Source organism: Onychostruthus taczanowskii, unplaced genomic scaffold (genome assembly GCF_017590055.1).
Source record: "Onychostruthus taczanowskii isolate IOZ18803 unplaced genomic scaffold, ASM1759005v1 scaffold16, whole genome shotgun sequence".
Classification (NCBI taxonomy): Eukaryota; Metazoa; Chordata; class Aves; order Passeriformes; family Passeridae; genus Onychostruthus; species Onychostruthus taczanowskii.
This window is the reverse complement of record NW_024498795.1, coordinates 8,540,604-8,559,940: the sequence shown is the minus strand read 5'-3', so window position 1 is coordinate 8,559,940 and position 19,337 is coordinate 8,540,604. Positions and strand designations below refer to the sequence as shown.

The 19,337-nt window shown below is 39.0% G+C and overlaps 1 protein-coding gene across 4 annotated transcripts in view; it reads right to left on the bottom strand.

Moving 5' to 3' along the window:
* Window positions 1-5,681, bottom strand: part of MYOM1 (myomesin 1) — a 72,046-nt gene extending 66,365 nt beyond the window's left edge. For all 4 annotated transcript variants that reach the window (XM_041399424.1, XM_041399425.1, XM_041399426.1 and 1 more), the window contains exons 1-2: window positions 5,524-5,681; window positions 1,525-2,013 (exon numbers count right to left, since the gene is read on the bottom strand). In XM_041399424.1, coding sequence (XP_041255358.1) covers window positions 1,525-1,952 — 428 coding nt within the window. In that variant the 5' untranslated portion in view covers window positions 1,953-2,013; window positions 5,524-5,681. The remainder of the gene's footprint in view (window positions 1-1,524; window positions 2,014-5,523) is intronic.
* Window positions 5,682-19,337: the final 13,656 nt, after the last annotated feature.

Below are 19,337 nucleotides of genomic sequence, written 5' to 3'. Positions count from 1 at the left end.
TTCAACCAGTAACCCAGCACTGCCAAGCCCACCCTTAAACCATGTCCTTAAGTGCCACACATTTTTTGAACACTTCCAAGAATGATGATTCCACCATTTCCCTGGTCAGCCTATTCCAATACCTTTCAGTGAAGAAATTTTTCCTAATATCCAATCTAAACCTCCCCTAGTGCAACTTGAGGCCATTTCCTCTCATCCTGTCTTGTTGCCTGGTAGATGAGACCAAGTGCTGCCTGGTGATGCTCTCAGACAGCTGTAGAGAGTGATAAGCCTTCCCCTGAGTATCCCTTTCTCCTGGATAAATAACTGTATTTCCCTCAGCTGCTCCTGAGAAGACGTGCTCCAGAACCTTCATCAGCTTTGTTGCCCCTGTTTGGACACGTTCCAGCAACTCAATGCCTTTCTTGTAGTAAGGAGTTAAGTAAAGTCATTCACCTCGACTGTAACAGCCTGAGGATCAAATTCCTGAACAAACTCTGGCAAACAGAGATTGGACCCTGAGCTTCCTGAAAGCCAGGATTTCAGTGAAGACTGAAATCACAAGGTATTGTTTACTATGGTACATGTAGTCCTTCTTTCATTGGTTTTGGCCAAGATTTCACCATTATCCACAATCCTGGGAGCATAATCAGTTTTCAAAATTTAAATTTTCTGCTGGACAAGTTTTGGTCAGTTGTGCTAATGATACTCTTAATTTTACATTAATATAATAGCAAGCAGATGTTTTGAGCTACAATTTGTTAGTTGTTTGCTCTATTGCTAACAGCTGCTCTAATCTTACTTTAATACTTCTCTAATTTCTCTAAATCTCTGAGATATATACATACAAATAATATGAGGCTATTATAGCAAAAATATTATGCTAATGTAATTGCTTGAGCAATATTTATTATCTTAAATTTTAAAAAAACCCAGGAGAGCTGAGCATAGCTACTCTTCTCATGTCAGATGGGACTTCAGGTTATTTCTACTTTGGAGATAGTATACCTCAACCAATACACAGTGTGAAAATTTCCATTTCTTGAATCACTCAGCACAAAAGTGAAACTATTAGGCCAAAGAAGAATTAATCATATATGGACACATCAACTCAAACTTGTATGAAGAGCTTTGAGTTCTTTTACTACTCCAACCTTGTCAGATAAGAGACAGCCTCAATCCAAAGCTATCTCAACTCTTCATATTAAATTAAGCTGTATTAATGTGGCTAAACAACTTGGAAGAAGAGGTAGCTCATGCCTAACCAATCTGGAGTGTGAATATGTCAGCACACAGCCACATCAGCATTGTCAGCTCTGTTCTTATGACAGTCCATGCAACACACATAGATTAGTCCAACAAACTAAGCTGACCACAGTCCTTCCCATTGCCAAAGCCAAGGGGAAACACCGGACCAGGAAAAAACATTAATGCCAAGTCACAGAGAAACTTTATGTGGAGGAGGGGAGTTTTGCCATAGTTTTCAATGGGAAGTGGTTAGACATTTTTCTACCAGAATGCTGTTTCGAAGACGGATTATCTTACCCAAAACTGTAGGCTTCAGACCCCAGCCTGTAGGCTGCAGCCAGCTTGTTGATGGATTCAGATGCATGGCTGTAGGCAGCTGAGCTGGTGCTGAGAGATTCAGCGTCAAGGCTGTAGGCAGCAGATCTCTTGCTTTGCGCGGCAGAGCGGTCGTAGGCTGTGGATCCATGGCTGTAGGCTGCCGACTCGAGATTGTAGGCTGAAGAGCCATGGCTGTAAGCTGCTGAGGAGTCAAGGCTGAAGCCTGCTGCAGACGAGTGGCGATAAGCTGCGGAGCCCCTGGCGTAAGCTGCGGATCCTTGAGCATAGACGGCAGATTTGCTCTTTGTCTCCTTTTGGTACTGGCTCACAGTGGAGGAGAGCGCTTTGTGGCGGTACGCACGGTCATAGTGCTCGTGGTGTCTTTGGTAGAACGGTAAAGACATCATGGGTGCCTTCGAATTTTGGGTTTCACTTCACTTCTCTGGATGCAAATAAACAGGATAATGTCTGAAAAAGAACAGGTCAAACATAAGGACTACTGTCAAGGAAACTCTTCAGTTAGCATGCAAATAATACCCAACTTCACACAAACTAACACTGAACTTGAAAAATCAACTGCAATGAATTTAGAGTTATCGTTTTATGATGTGATTTAGACTTTCAGACAGGTTCATATTCAAGTTTCAAGATGCTCACATGTCACCCATTATGACCAAAAACCTTTGCACTCTTGTGTCTTCATTTGCAGTTGGCTCCCTGCTACTGCAAACTATTCAAGTTTTGTGTGCTCACTTATCACTGTAACCTAATAAAACCCTGTGTGCCTGGATTTTTCAGAAACAGTATAAATAATTTTGTTCAATTACAATAGAGATAATAAAGTAATAAATTTTTTTTAAAGGCATGAGGAAATCCAACAAGGCTATAAAAGCTGAAACAAAAATATATGAACATATCTATTTTCGTAATCCAATTTTCAGATTGAATTTAATCTTCCATTTATTATTACAGCAGTGAATTAAAACACTAAGATTGAGAAGGAAGTAGTTTTTCTCTAAATGTGCATTACAGTGATTGTTTTGTACGTGATACCAGGGTTCAATTTAAAAGGGCTTATTGTGCATTATGCTTTTACAGTTGAATCAGGGATCCAGTCTGTATGTAACGGGTAAAATAATATCATGCTCCTCAATGCAAATCCTTTTCTTTTAACCTAAAATATCATGTTCAAGGTTGCCAAGACCCTTCTTCCAGAAGATAGGCCCATTTAATTTTAGTTTGCATGTCATCAGTTGTTTGTCTTGTAGTCACTTGTAGCGCAAATTTTGATCAGTTAAAGGGTAGTTCCCCTTTCAAAATGGGATGAAAGTTGAGTGCAGAAAGAATTTCCTTTGTCTGTTTGTTTTTTTTAAAACCAGCAGTCCAGTCATTATTTTGCTTTTTAATTTCGCTGTTGTTATAACTGACTTTTTCTACTATGACATGCAAGATCGCCTCAATATGATAACCTTTCTTTCTTTCAGGCTCGGTGGCTACTAGGATTGTCCCTGAAAAGGTCCCTGATTAGTAACAGAAATGAGCTACAATAAGGAAATGTTAACAAGGATTTAAAGAAGGTCCAAAAACAAGGGTGAGAGGTGTTTGTTATTGTCTTGAGGTTTTTTTTTTTTAGTATTGATCACAAGAGTAGGAAAAACATTATGCTTTGTGAAATGAAAAATTATTTAATGTTTGGACTTAAAATACACTTACAGAACTGGAAGACAATCATGACTTCATGAAAATCTAGATATCCAATTTGGGTTGTCCTGCACAGGGTCAGGAGTTGGTCTTTGATGATCCTTGTGGGTCCCTTCCAACTCAGAATATTCTGTGATTTTTTTTCCCCCTGGTCTTTTTGCCCCCACGATTTCAGTCCTTGGCTTTTTCTTTAGTATTTGGTTCTCATAGCAAGTAAAAAAATTTCAAACTATTCTTTTTGAAAGCTGCTGAGGTATTTGCCCTAACCAAGGTAAATTATGAAAAAAAGACCCAAAAACCCAACAAACCAAACCAAAACCATATAAAAAACCAAAAACAAAGAGGAAAAATCTCTTATATTTCAAGGATCTCACAAGGAAAATGCTCCTTGTAGGATAACTTAATTGATCATTTAGTTGCAGGAAGTCAACAAGGAAGAAATTTATTCAGAAACTTTTTATGTAAAAGAAATTGCTGATATCCTGACCAAAGGGAAACTGTGAGACTTCTAGGAGACCAAATTATACATTTACTTTATTTTTATCTGAAGAAGAAGGAGAAATGGGAAAGAGTGTTAGCCTATTGGTCTCTATGGCAAAAACTTATGTTCCTTTTTAACTCTCTTATTCCTAATGCTGGCTATTTTTTCATGCAGTCTAAAAGAATGTAATTATCCTGTCTAGCATCCTTGTTTCTAGTACCTGTCAGTACTTTGTGTTGTTACTTATTTAATTTTGTTAGCTACCGGTAGTATGTAGTTCCTCTTAATTTCTCTAGTTTCAGAAGATTTTTCCTTCATTTTTCTTCATTGCCTCCCTGTTCCACCTCTGCAGAACTGGGTTTCGGACTTGTAAATCATTGTGATCACTGCCTAGGAAGGTTAAGGCATACAGAAGAATACTGTCTTGAACACTGAAAGAGAAGGAACGTGAGAACATCCTGTTTTCCTTCTGCAGAGTACTATGGTTTGTCTTCACCAGCTTTATTTGAAGTGTTGGCTGGCTTCACCATTCATACAACAGCCACAATGCTAACAGGCATTCAGCTCAGGCATTCCCACAGCCTTGCAGGCTTCAAACATGGAAGGTGATCCACAAGTATGAAGCACCGCATGTGTTGCCCATTAAGAAGTTAAACGAGGCATTTCATTTACATTTTATCAAACCAAAAGACCGAATTAAAATGGACAAAGGAAACATTTTTCTTCCAAACATGAAAGGTCTGGATCTCGCTATCCTCAGGAGTAGAAGTCTGTGATAGGAGTAAGGATTATGATAGCAAGGCAGGCACTGAGCTCTAAGTCAGCTCTTATGGTTCAAATCAAAGACCAGCACTGACTCACACCATGTAAAAGGAAACTCCTTTCATAGGTATTTTATCACACCATAACTTATGTTTTATATTTCCTCTGAAACATCATGGATTGCTCACAGGCCAGGATAAGTTGGTTACATTAGTCTGATCAGATACAGTAGTGTGATGCCATCGGAAATGACAAGTAACTCAGAAACAGTGCTCCTGCCTGGAGCACTGCCTGATTATCAGACTGACTCCCATCTCTTAAGTTTTATCTATGCTACCTGCACCCACTTCGTCTGTGTGCACCAGCCAGCCCCCTTCAGTGTGAGCAACACTCCCTCTCAAGATCAGTGTAGCACTTCAGAGCTTGGCCTAAAAATATTAGTGGCCATAGTTAGATGAATTCACAGTTTTTGGAGCTATATTTTAGCAGCTGTTGAACTGAGTATTTAAAATTACTACTGAGCAGACAGACAGTCCTGTACCTGTCCATAGTTCATAGCTACACATTAAAGGAAGTGATTCTGCTGGCATTACTTCTTGTGCTGTTTATCAGTCTGTGTAATTCTTTAAAGATCTACTCCATCAATCAGAGAGAATAGTGAAATAGATTTAAAAAAAGAAACTCTTGTAAGCAGAGGATAACATCCTATACGACAAGAAAATATTTATGTTATTTAAACATTCTCTAAGCTCACAGGAGAGTACATGACAAACTCCTCCTATATCTCAGTAACACAGGCTTCATTTGAGAGTACTGTGACAGTATGCAAAGATAGCTGAGTGAAAATAAAAGAGCCCCTGCACTACTTTCTTGTGTTTCACAGCTGAACGTTCAGATGTCTTCAATTCACATCCACAAATCCCCCAACTGCTGAGCTAAGAAGAATAAAGGGAGCTACTGTCAGCTTTGCATTACAGATTCAGATTAAAAATAATTGAACACATAAAACCTTCCAGCATAAAAAAACCACTTACCAGGATCCAAATGAATGGCAGCAAATGGAAGAGCTCCCAAATGGATGACTAGCAAAAAATACAGCAACAATGAAGCCAGCAAAGAAAGAGGTAGTTAGGACGAGGGGTAAGCACTGGACTTCAAGGTCCAGAACAAAAATAATGCCTGCAGTCAGTGGAATGTCAGAGCCCCAGTCCAGACCTTTTATGGCCAGGGGGATGCTATAAATATAGCATGGAAGAGGGAGAGAGACAGATACCGATACCCTGTACTATCTCTGTGCAAAGACATGATGATGGCAGCTTCAAACTAAAGGAGATACAGAGTTCTTCTTTTAAAATATCTTCACTAAAATCTACATAAAATCAGCATTCCAATTAAAAATTATTTGTAGGATTTTTTTTCCTTAGTTAAATCAGATTTAGGAGGAGAGAAAAAAAAATTGTGTCATGAACCAGAAACTAGGAAAGACCAATCCCTGTGTTGACCTTTGCTATGCTACAAGAATTTGAACATTTTATTGGTTCTTTTTTTTTAATGCCAAGCCACAGTACATGTAATATAAATATTTCAGCTTAATGACAGACTATCTATCAAGACTCTCTAAAGTCATATGAGTTCAATTTCAACAGAAATGTATTTTCTTTGTTCTGTTGATAGTGTTACTTTTTTATCATCTTCTTTAAGATAAAATGCTAAATTAAGAACATGACCTCATGAGGCATTTAAGTAGATATAAACAATGCAGCTTAAAATCCAACTTTTTGTTTCTAAATTAAAGAGTATTACCTCTAGGAATAATTAAATGGGCTTGTCTTCTTTCATTTTAGTCCCAGCATTCTGGCATAAAAATGAGTAATCAGTGGGGCTGAATATTACATCAGAACAAGTTCTGTCATCCAAGATCTAATAGGTGGAATGCAGTGTGACTTCAATGTAAATACAATTTTCCTCTGTCCTGTAAATTTAGCTTTCAATAAAAGTGATTAGTGTATTTCATTTTGTTCATTTGCATTGACAGAAATATTAACCCTCTCAGTTCTGCTATAGCTTCTTTTCACACTTGCCACGCAACACAACCAAGAACTTTCCAGATCCTCCTGCTCTGCTAGCACTGTCCCCTTTATGGCTGTAACCACCAGAAAAGGGTCTGGACAAGGCTAGAGGATCCCAGGCTTTTCTCTAGCATAGTTCATCAGTATCTTCTTCTTCTTCTTCACCTCACTGCCTTGATTCTACGTGAAATCCCCTCATTGTCCCCACTGACTACTGGTTCCCTGGAGAGCCACTGCCACCACGCAGTAAGTTCAGAAGCCTCTTCACCTCCCACACCAGGAGCTGCTCAGGTGCACCAAATGTATGGGCTTTTGTTTTTTGCTCATGAGGACAGAAACTATGGCCAGCAAAAAGTTGTGCAGTCATAGAAACTGTATTGTGGCTCAGAAAACTGACCAAACCTGCAACAGGCAGAATGAAAAAAGGGCACCTTAATACAAGCTTTTCTTCCCCCAGAATACTGTGCTAGTGGCAGTGCCACTGCACTATAGATTCTGGGCTATAATGTACATTTTTAGTTAGAGCAGATGGAGCCTCGGTGGACAGAGTCCTGGATTGCATTACAAACTCCTGATCCACTCCTTTGCCATGGGTCATTTGCACTGATATTGTACAAGTCTTAATGGCAGGCAAATTGTTTTTTAAGCATACAGGAAGATGTAGAGAAATGAAAACAATTAAATATCACACTTCTCTGTTTTAATTGCAAGACAATCTGTATAGCTCACACGTGGGGGATAAAAATCTGAACAACATTTTCAGTGTTTTTGAAAGGCATAATGGCACTATGAAGTTCAATACAGTTTTCAAATTCTGTGCTGATTCCATTCATTCTGTAAATAGAATGGAGATACAGTGTAACAGCAAAATATTTTGCATTATTTTGCCCCTTAAATTTACACAATTTCAGATCTAGCTTTATTATGAGATAATATCCACAGCTAATTTCAAATCACTGAACTCCTATTTGAACATCAAAGTACATATTTTAAGTCACTTGGAGCTCTGCAAGCCTCAGAATCCCTGCAGCACTCTGTATCCACATGTATTTAGTCACACTGGGCTTGGGAGAGACACCCTTAGGAAATATTAGTTCTGTCTTCTCCTAATTAGAGCTACATAGTGCTGGAGACCAGTTTGTTTTTCTGAATGGGAAAGCTGGAATATTAATTTAGAACCCGACATGACAGAACAAAAAGCTTTGCAGACTGTTCACTGAAGTTTTGAGAGCTACAGCATCGTGTAGTTGGGAGCATAAGTCAAATTTCACAGCATCCAGGTCCATCTCTTTCATTTGAGTATAATCTTAAATAAATCTGGTGAAACAATTTTTGGAGAACAGGCTTTGAGTATGTGTGCTGTCTTCTGGAGTTTGCTTTCAAATTTGGGTCCACTTTTGTACATTTATTTTTATTAAGAAATCACTTTAGGAAGATGTGCTAGTGTCCATTATTCTCCAACTAGCCATCTTCATAACCCACTGAAGGGAAGGGAGGTCTGTGTTCCCTGCCTTCACCCATAAGAAGGTATTAATATCCAGGTTTCTGCTGATTCTCTGCTTCACTCTCAGCTCATATATTTAACAAGGAGTCAACCTTTTAACAGAAGGGTTTGGGTGCAGCCTACAACATTTTGAGTGTCTGGCCTCACACCTGAAGAACCAAGTACAAGACGACTGTCTTCTCGATACAGATAGAAATTTTTCCAAAAGCCTCTCAAGCTATTGACTGTTGGTGCCTACATCAATTTTTTCATCATACAGAAATATTTTCCTTACCATTATTAGCAACATTTATTTGACAGGGTCTTTCTGGAACTTTGTAACATTATAAAGGTTTCTGTCCATAATAAAACCTTACCCCAAGAGCATACAGCAGATTTCCAAAAGAAAATTCTTATAATTTCTTTAAGTAAGAACTTTTGGCACTTAGGTTTTTGGTTTTTTTTTTAATGCATAGTATCTCCTCTTATTTGACAGGGTCTTTCTGGAACTTTGTAACATTATAAAGGTTTCTGTCCATAATAAAACCTTACCCCAAGAGCATACAGCAGATTTCCAAAAGAAAATTCTTATAATTTCTTTAAGTAAGAACTTTTGGCACTTAGGTTTTTGGTTTTTTTTTTAATGCATAGTATCTCCTCTCATTTTAACTTCCATATCAAAACAGATGGTTGTCAGATGTCGTCCCACATTTTATCATTCTTTCCTAAACATCACAGATTTTTCAATACCTTTATTCCAATAATGATGGATAGTTTCTAATATCATTGTTGTGTTTAGCTTTGTACCTTGGAAAGGCTGGCCAAAACACCTTGACAAATGATTGCTGAAGGACCCGAGTTGTACCTGGTAACTGTTATCTGTAACTGCAGATAACCTAAACCCAGAAAACTTGACTGAGGTACAATATCTGAGCTCCTGCCACTTAGGTATGCAGCTTTTAGAAGCAGGTAATATGCTTCAAAATATGAGTTAAATAGTTTAGGCAGAATACTGGCAAAACAGAGGTGCCCAGTGTCTGGGACTGGGGCAGTGGGATAAGCACTGGCTGTCAGGTCCTGATAGAGCCTGTGGGGAGCTCCCAAGGCCCCTGGAGAGCACTAAAAATGTTGACTTTGCAGTGATTGTCACCTCCTTTTCTGTTATCCATAGACCATGTAACTGAACTATGTCATTACAAAGAAAACAATCTGTAGATATCATCTTACTGAAGTGCAAGCTACTATTTCAATAATACAAAGCAATTGCCCTTGGGTATTACAATAATCACTTCCACAATGATTCAGGTACAAATGTACCCAGTACACAAGAACATCTTCCTTTTTTTTTTTGTCCTCACATTAATTGATTTAATACTTTTGGATCAATCAAATGTTTCTTTTAAAAGAAAATATAGTGGCTATGTCTTAATAGAAGAACAGAAAATGTTTTTAGCCCTTTAGCCATCAGACTTGGAAATTATATCTAACATAACAATTAGGCTTAAAGATGTAGAACAAAGTTTTGAGGAAAATTTGCATCAGAACTTCATATATTGCTTTATTCAACAGTCCCTGCAGGACAGACCCTCAAATTTCAAACATCAATTATGAGTAAGAAAGTCTTCCAGAAACTGGGGGTGAATGCAAAAAGACCTGGGAAGACAAAGAGGTGAATATTAGACTCTTTAGTATTTAAAGAAGAGAAGGAGATACACTGAAGAACAGAAGGAACTGAGATTAGGCTCTGATGGGTGGACATGCAAGTCAGAGATAATTTTGGTGATTATTTCCCAGGTGTGATTTAACTTTAAATGAAGTAGCTCAAACATCAGCAGTGTCAGCTGTAGCACCAAATTACTACGAGACAATTGCCAAACCCACCAGGACATTTCACAAATATTCAGAGAGTTGATCAAATTATTTGAATAGTTGTGGGTTTTTTTTCAGTAACTTAAAATATTTGCTATAGCTGGTGACTTCAGACTCCAGTGCAGCTATATTCCACAAAGGCAGCAGTATGTTTAACTCTGAAATGGATTAATCCTGATTTTTATGTGATGGCCCAATACTCCAGTTTTTCCATCCATGTTGTAGAACAAGTCTTTTTTCATTTCTGAGCAACTTTAAGTTTGGAGACTCAACAAAAGGGACTGGCATAAACTAAAATAAGATGCTTCAAAGACTGGAGGGCAAGATCATTTTTCTGTCTGACAATGGTCAGTATTGGATAGTTCAGGAAAACAAGCAAGAAATCAAATTTTCAATATCCTTTCCAGGGGATGTTTCACCTTAACATTTGTTGCTTAACTAGTTTATTATCTCATAGCTTAAGTGACTTATATGAAAAGTTGTGGTAGCTTAACAAAGCCCTTTATTAAAAAAGAAAACTAAATAGCTGTTTAGAGTAAAATTCTAGAATTCAGTATAACACTAGTCCTACAGATGAGAGCTCAGCCTTTACTGACTCTCTGAAAATGAACTGGGATTTGGTTATTTTATAAGCTGTTGAATGTTTCTAGTTCCTTACCTGTCTTTTTCTTGCTATAGCTTGTTCCTGCCTTTCTAGCAGAAACTGTCAATGCCTTGTTAGCACATCTCTGCCTCTTCCAGCAAGCACCCCCTCAGCTGGACACACCAGCCAAGTGGCAGCAGCCTCCTCCCCTCAGTGACTGGAAGGAAGCAGAGGACCCCTGCCTCATTTCTCATGACTGCCATTGACAACCCAGCATCTTTATACCCAAAGAAACCCTCATAATTCAGCGTAAAGGTTAACAACAGCAACAAAATATGAATCCTAAACTAGCAAATCCATCTCCTCCAGGTCATTTAGCCACAATAAATTTTTGAAGTGCTCCTCCAAAATTCTGTGCCTGTATATTCCACCAGTGAAAAGCAATGGCTTCTAGGTGAGTGATTTACATCTCTTTTCAGTACTTCCACTAAGCAAACTGCAGAGATGTTGAGAGCAGCACATATACCAAATGGGCACCAGGTGTGCCCAAAACCCCACTGGCTGCTGGGTACCAAAGAGGTACCAAGAGCAACTCACAGGGCAGGGAAGAGCCAGGTGGGGCATGACTGTTAGCTATTAAAATATCCTTCTCTGCCTACTCAAGCAGCTGGCTCAAAAAGCAGAGCTTTTTTTTTTTTTTTTTTTTTTCCTTCTTCTTCTTCTTCTCCCTGATAACAGGTATAACAGGGAGATTTATCCATGAGAGATTTAATTAACTAAATCCAGCATTAGCGATGGTGTAGCTCTGACAATTTAAAGCTCAGCACAGGACTCTTCCACCTGCTATTTACTGAGCTAATCAGTTTGGGGTGAGTTTTTCAGCCAGTCCTGATCTTGGCACTATATAGCTAGTCCAAATGAGCTAGTTAATTTAAATCTCCTCCAAATATATCTCTAGACAATGTCTGTGTGGGCATTATGTTATTTTTTCAGCACAAGAGCTTGCGGTCATTGAGGCTCTGTTAAAACCCAGATGATGCTTTAAAATGAGGCATAATAGGCATAATGAGAAAGCCCAGCCTCCTGATGAAAACACTTACTTATGAAACACATAGGGCACTATTAAGTCAAGGTTGTGCTAACGCAGCCTTGTTTCTGTCCCTATGTCTGATTATTTCTCTTATTTGTGTTTGTATTTCTACCACTTCTCACAGTAAAGAGCATGACCACATCACTTTGATGTGGAGGCACATTGATCACCTGCTCCCTCACTCCTATGCAGTTTTTAAAAACTCTCCTCTTGCTTAGTTTTCATCAACAAATTTTCAATTCGAAACACCACACTGCATGCTGATGTGCTCTCCAGCATTTGAGGAAAAAAAAAAATACATGGAAAAAATAACCATGATATTTGGCATGTCTTATGTGGTCATATATATATATATATGTATAAAGTTCTGCTCTATGAGACTTGGAGTGCTGCATCTACCTCTGAGGCCCCAAACATAAGAAGGACATGGACATGTGGCCCAGAGCAAGGCCACGAAGATGATGAGAGGGCAGGAGCACCTCTCCTATGAAGACAGACTGAAAGCTGGGGAGGTTCAGCCTGGAGAAGAGAAGGCTCTGGGGAGACCTTAGAGCAACTTTCCAGTGCCTAAAGGGGGTCTACAACTCAGCTAGAGAGGAACTTTTTACCAGGGCTTGTACTGGCAGGACAAGGGGGAATAGCTTTAAAGTGAAAGAGGGCAAGTTTAAATTGGGAATTAGGAAGAATCTCTTCACTGTGAGGGTGGTAAGGCACTGGAACAGGCTGCCCAGGGAAATTGTGGCTGCCCCATTCCTTGGAGTGCTCAAGGCCAGGTTGGATGGGACTTTGAGTAACCTGGTCTAGTGGAAAGTTGTCCCTGCCCACGGCAGGGGTGTTGGAATTAATGATCTGTAAGGTCCCTTCCAGCCCAAGCCATTCTATGACTCTGTCCCAGGAGCTCGGTTTCTGAGACCTTGCACAAGAACTTAAAAGGCTGAGATATGACATAATATGGCAGAAACAAGTGATATAGGGACCATTTTGTTGTGCAAAGCAGATGCTGTAGCACTGCTAAGTGTACAGCCCAGCCTGTTCTGCATGTTCAACTTCTCATCTATGGCATTTTTCATTTGGCACTTGATTGAGTCATTTGAAATGGATGTTGAAAACAAATTATTGCCCAGCTGACCTAAAAATCCTTCTATTAAAAATCTTTGTACTGTTTCACACCAGCTACTTTGAATCTCTTCCACACTTTGTCACTACTTGATCTCTGTTTAAACTGCACAAAGATTTTATATGTGCTTGTAAATTTGACAGGCATATGTAACAGAAATTTATTCAGAATATGAAAATCAAGAGGGGAAAACATTCTCTTGCTCTCTTTTTTCTCCTGACTCTGGTGATGATTGCTGTTGCTTTGCATAAATCATAGCAGAGCTGTGGGAGCTGGAGAGCTGCAAGATTCAAGCTTCCCATCTAAAGTAATTTGTCAAAAATATTCCATATGCTGATGTGCTTTCAAAGAAATTAAGATATTGTATTCATATCTTCCAGTTGTTTTATATTTTAAACATTAGTTTAACTGTTACTTATAACCTTGGATTTTTCATCAGATCTAATTTTCTTGTGTCACAACTTTTCTATGTAGTACCTGTCATGGCCATCTCAGCTGAACTGTCTTTCCTTATATGTTTTAAATTGCATCCCTTTCTGTTTGAAAGAAGAGCTGCTTGTTTAGTTGGGGTTTTTAGCCATGTGATGAATATTTAAAGAAAAAAGTTCTTGATTTTGGCCCATAACAAATTATTTTCTTATCATATTGAGAAAAAGGCAGGGAGATTGCAAATAAAAAAATAAATTTATTTTAAACAAATAGTCCTTTCTTTAAAGCCATCAATATCAGTCTAACAGACAAAGAATTTCATGTTTAAACAAATAGTCCTTTCTTTAAAGCCATCAATGATCAGTCTAACAAAGAATTTCATATGGAATCTTAACAGAAACCAATATTCAGTATAATGGTTTGCAAAAGGAAAAACTGCTTTTCTTCATGCCTGTGGGTCCTGTTCTTGCAGCCACTGGCTCTTCTGAAGTATTAAGTAAACGTGAACTGGAAAAACCCTGCTGGAGGCTCTCATAGATCAGTAATTGTCAGCCACTGAAAGTAGGTTGACACAAAAACATCCTCCAAATGAAAAAAAAAAAAAAAAAAAAAACCTTGATAGTGTGATTAACTTCCTGTTCTTTTCTGCTTTCCAAGGAAAACCTTCACCCAATGTTTGTGGCAAAACACCCCCATTTTGCTGGCCAGCTTGGTAATTTGGTACAGCCCCCTTTATAAACCATAGGAATCTGGGAGATTTTCCCACTCTGTAACCACCACAGCTGCATTGTACCCACGGCATAAGAATCAGAAGGTTTTGGTTCATCTTTCTTATCTTTTATATAACTTTTGGTCTTGTTATTCTGTGTTCTTCCATTCATTTTTTCTCTTTTTCTTCTATTTTCCAAGAGTGTTTTGCCCTTCAAAGGATCTTGCTTGACTGTACAAAGCACCAATTTCTAAATTTTATTTACACCTTGGGGAATTACTATTTCAAAAAATGCAACACTAGCAGAATTTCTAAATCTAGCTGAACTTCAATTGTGGTTTATAGTCACACTTCTTTCCAATGAGTCTGCACTGTGTGCAGCAGTATAAGACCAACCTTTTCAGCTACTCTGGTTGGTATGTCTGAAGTAAAATAAAAGAGGGAAATTAAAATTTAATTGGTTTGCATTTATGCATTTGGAATAATTTTCAGTTGCCAAGAAAGTCATTATTGATCTTAAGCAGAAAAAAATCCCTCTAGGAAAATGATTAAGCAATTAAGCCTCTGCATAAGTGAAAGACTTCAGAAATTGGCTATATATTTTCACTGATAGGATTGCTGGTGACAGAGAACAAGCATCCCATCATTTTACTGTCATCACTCTATTTGCAATTATTTCTGCCTAAATAGCCTTTCATTTGTAGAAATTTGCATACTGTTTTACATTTCCATTTTCATACTGCTAGTCCAGCTAACAATTTCTAGTAATTACTATCAACAGACAGGACAGCACATCTAAAAGGCAATTTGGATCTACAATGAGAATCACAAAAATCACAAAATAATTAAGGTTGGAAGGGACCTAGATGCTCTCTTGTTGACCCTCTGACTGAAAGCAGGTTCAACTGTGAGACTGTTCACAGCTTTGTTGAGTTGGGTCTTTGAAGCCTCCAGAGATGGAGAATGCACAACCTCCCTGGGCGACCTGTGCCAGCCCTTGCCTTGTTTACCTGCTGAGAAACAGGAGTATCATCCATACATCCTCACAAACCTGGGGGCTCTCCTCCAGAATCCTACTTTGATTTTTCATTTTTCTTTTTAAAAAACTGTAACATGTTTGTGGCTGTACAATCTAGTGTTTAAACTCCTCCAGATACTCCAATACCCACAGGCTGTCTGTCAGTACTCTGAAAGTTGTGGAAGAGTAACAACAGAGCATTTGGAGATCTGATGACAGATTTGTTTTAAAAATCTCTGCAGTTTAAGCAGTGCAGTTTCAGCTGTGTTTTACTATCCTCCTTACTGTTTCAGAATTGTTAGCATCAGACCCAGCCCTGGAGTCAATAGTTTATCAATGACATAAAGCAAAATTTTTTTGCCCCATTGCACAAGTTTCCAGTGTCTAACTGTGGTTGCAAAGCTTTCCTTCAATTCAAGGGCTGATTTTTGACAGTGACAGGCTCTAAAGATGATTTTAAAAGTATTCTGACATTGCAACCTACTTCCTCAATTTTCCATCTCCCATCCTTTTTGTTCCCACATCCTGCTTCTCAAACCTTTGCCTTACCCTGGAAAATTGGGGCAGAGGTCAAGTCAATGGGCTGGCAGCATTGAAGGAATGCAGCTGCTGAAAGCTGATGAGAACAGGTTTTCCTGCAGCCAGTTGTGTGCTGTCACCAAAGAGGGGGTTTTTCTTAAGGCAAACCTTGACATCTGGATGACCTCATGGAAGGGTTAGTGCTACATCACTGCTAGATTGTCATGAGGGCTTACAAAGCTACAAACACTTGGTATGATAATGAATATCATATCCAGAAACATGGTTAAGTCTTTAGCTGCATGTCCAGATAAAGGATGTGGGCCTCAGAAGAAGGAAATTACCTTTCCAAAGGTTCTGAAAGAGCTGCATATGAAGCTGAAGTGGTTTCAAAAGTTTAATGACCCACATGAAAGAAGATTATCTTCTTCACACTGGACAATGGCAAGGAAAAGTCACTGACAACACTTGACAATGTTAGAGACAGGCAATCTGTATTTGCCTTATTCAACTCTGAAAGCACTGAGCTGGACAGATATTGCACACTGTGAAAATGCAGAGCTGTTGCAAAACCAGGCATTTTATAATTTCTATCCGTTCACTAAAATTGCTGAAGAACATTAATTTTCTGAGCACTGCATCTCTGAATTATGTGTATAACTAATGGATCATAGTTCAGTATTCTGAATGCAAGCTTAGACTAGCTAATCAACCACATGGTTATTTGCATAGATCAGTGAAAACTGCTGAAAGCAATATTGATATTCACAATCTCTAGCAAACATGGTAATGCTTTATTTGTTTTTAGTTTTTCTTTCTAGGTGTCAGATACAAGCATAATATTATTTCACTGAAAATAATTTTAGAGTAATGAGCTGAAACCAGCTGTACAATTCACAAAGCTCTCTAGTTTCAATCCCTTCTCAGCACAAGTTCTTAAAACAAGCTTGTAATAACAAATCGATGCAATTCAAATGATTTTACTTAGGAAAAACAATTGCCAGGGAAAAACACATCTTGAGAATCCCAAAACAGTTCAAGGAAGAAAGACCTGCATATCAGGGCATTATTGTTCCACATGTAGTACTCAGGGTGTTTAGGAACCTCACTCACTGGGTGAGCCCCACATACACTTAATTAACAGCTACCTTTTAATTATGGTGGACTTAAAAGTTCACAGGAAGCTAGAGGTTCATTCATGATTGTTCCAACTTGGGCAAGCAGATGGAGGGCTAACAAATCTGAATAGTCTCAAGGAATGGTCTGGCACCTGCATCAGTCTGAACACAGGAGAGGTTACACTCTCTCTTGCCCTTTTTTTACTCTGTGATCCCTGGCTTTTCAGTCTGCCCATGGAGGTGGAGCAACAAGGGGATAAAACATAAGAACCAAATATGTGCAAGACTGACCCAAGAATATAGTTCTGGAAATGCGTTTCAGACTCCAGTCATCTGAGTCAAATTTCCAAACATTAAAATCCTGATGCATAATTGCTTTGTATTTTCTTTTGTAACTGGCTCATGCTTTTCCTGTAGTACAATGAATAGAGATCTGTTTCCAAAACACACTTGCAAACTATTTGGTATTTCAAGTTTTTGAGTCATGATCACTTTGCTGCTGCTTGTCTATGTCTTGGTTTGAAAATGGTTCCTCTCAGAGTTTGCTCAGTAGGACAGCTACCACCCCTATGAAGTGCCACCCCTATGACTTTGCTGTCTAAGGAAGCTGTTGCAACCTAATTCTCTGCAATAACTGGAAAGCTAATGCCCTCAAGCTTTGCCCAGGCTTCTCCTGCTCACCTTGTAAATGTAGCAGCAATTTGAAACCTGCCTGGGATCTGGCATTAATAATTCCACACTTTTGTCACAGAATGTCTTTAGTTCTAGTATCTTCAAACTCAAATAATCCTGTGATTAACATTAGTTGCTCCTGTTCAAGAAGACGCAGTGATACTGGTGTATTGAGTTTTATCTTACCATGGATCTTTAAATTGTTCTGAAAAATGTATTATAAAATCCTTGTCAACATGTGTTCTTACTAGCTGATCTCACTGCTGCTGTTAAGAAGCTGACAGTGGAGCAGAAAAGTCTCTTTTGTCCAGGTATTCTCTGCCTCTGAACTGCTTGTAGTCATGATTCCTCCAGCATCCATCCTCTGTGTTAAACTGGGCTAGATGAGTTATTCAGAAAACTACACACAGAGGTCTGCACTCCTTAGGGGCGGGCACACACAGTACAGGATCCTAAAATGCCTGCCAGCATGATGGCAGTACAATCTTTTTATCACAAGAGGTGCTGCTCTGCATGGCCCATGACACTGCCAACACCAACGGATATGATTCCTAATCTTCAGCAAGACAAAAACAGTGCCAGGGAGATAGCCTCTAGAATTATCTTCTCTACAGACACCCACACTTTGAATTAACTAGAAACGTTCCTATAGATAACAGCATAATCTTCGTAGGAATACTTAGAACAGAGATACGGACCCACAACATTCAGAGTTACCAGATAACGTTAAAAGCATGCGGAGCCTGGAGTTCATGTGATTCACTGTCTTAAACAGCTGATACCAACCCAAGGACTAAATGTGCACAGCAAAATATATGAGGCATATCTTTGTTTACTATTTAAAGCCACATGAAAAACAGAGGGGAAGCATTTGTTTACTAGATGGGTCTTATTTTCTATGAGATGGTCCAAATTGGAGCTTGTCTAATGCCTATTTATCACCTCCTGGCAGTTCTTTGAAGTCTAGCCACACTTCCGTTGCCAATCACCATTTATTTAAACATCACTTTTCCTCTGGCCAAAGCCCAAAGAAAATTGAAGTTAGCTACCTGGGAGAGATCAACCTGAATAGTTGAAGCATATTTTCACATTCCGTCATTTTATGAATTAAAGTTTTAGTACACTTAGCTTGCAGAAGCTGAACTTCTTGAAAGCTCTAGATTCCAATGAAATTTTGTGAAAAGTCCTTGTGATTTCCACACTGGAGGACAATGGCAAAAAATTTCGCCAGAAATACATAATTTTAAAATATTTTACTAGTGTTTTATTATACTTTTTTACATATGATGGAGGAAAAAATTTAAACAAACCAGCCAGAAACACCTTGAAACTTTTAATACATGTATTTGTCATTACTTCTGCAAGTCTAAAGTGTAATTAAAAGAAAATACACTATGGAAATTTTTTCAGCTGATATCTGATTTCTCTTATTTTACTTGTATAAAATATTGTTACCTTATAAAGCGTACCACAGTACTTGACATTCCTTTGAATGAAAAAGTCCTGTGTTTCAGGTTTTGGAGGGGAAGGGTGTGTGCTGCTCCGACATCCATGGTGGGCAGACAGCTGAATCCTTGGGCAGCATCTGGGAGCGTGTTTGAGTACAATCCTGAAAAAATGCATTACTGGTTTCCTGAAGAAGGGCTGATTTCCTGCTTACTCATCTGTAAATTCTTACTGTTTCATTAGAGTTCTCCAGAGGCTGTTACACTAGCTGGCAGGGTAAACAGAGGGAATCTGTCCCTTCCTTCTGCTCATGCCAGCAGGGACTCACGACCAAGTGCAGCTGCATAATGACTGCTGGAGGCTTAAAAACAGCTGCTGATCATCTCTGGAAATTCCTGGTGGAGCAGTTAGGGCTTTCTTTTGCTGTTGGGTTGCTCATAAAGAGAGGAAGAAGCTTGGTTGCTGGAAAAGCTCAAGTGAGCAGCGTCTGGTTTCTGTCAAGTGAGCAGTGTCTGGGCTTTCTGTCCTAGCAAGGGGGTAACCTTCCAGGAGGGTGCAGGAACACGGGAAACCAAGCCTGCAGCAAGGAAGCCAGGGTCCCCTGTTCCCCCCTACAGCAGCTCCAGAGAAAGCAGGGAGGGCTGGACAAGCAGGACCTGGCGGGAGGATGGCTGAACAACAACTTCCCATCAGAAAAGTGGGAGCTTGTCCTTTTCCTTCCTTGAA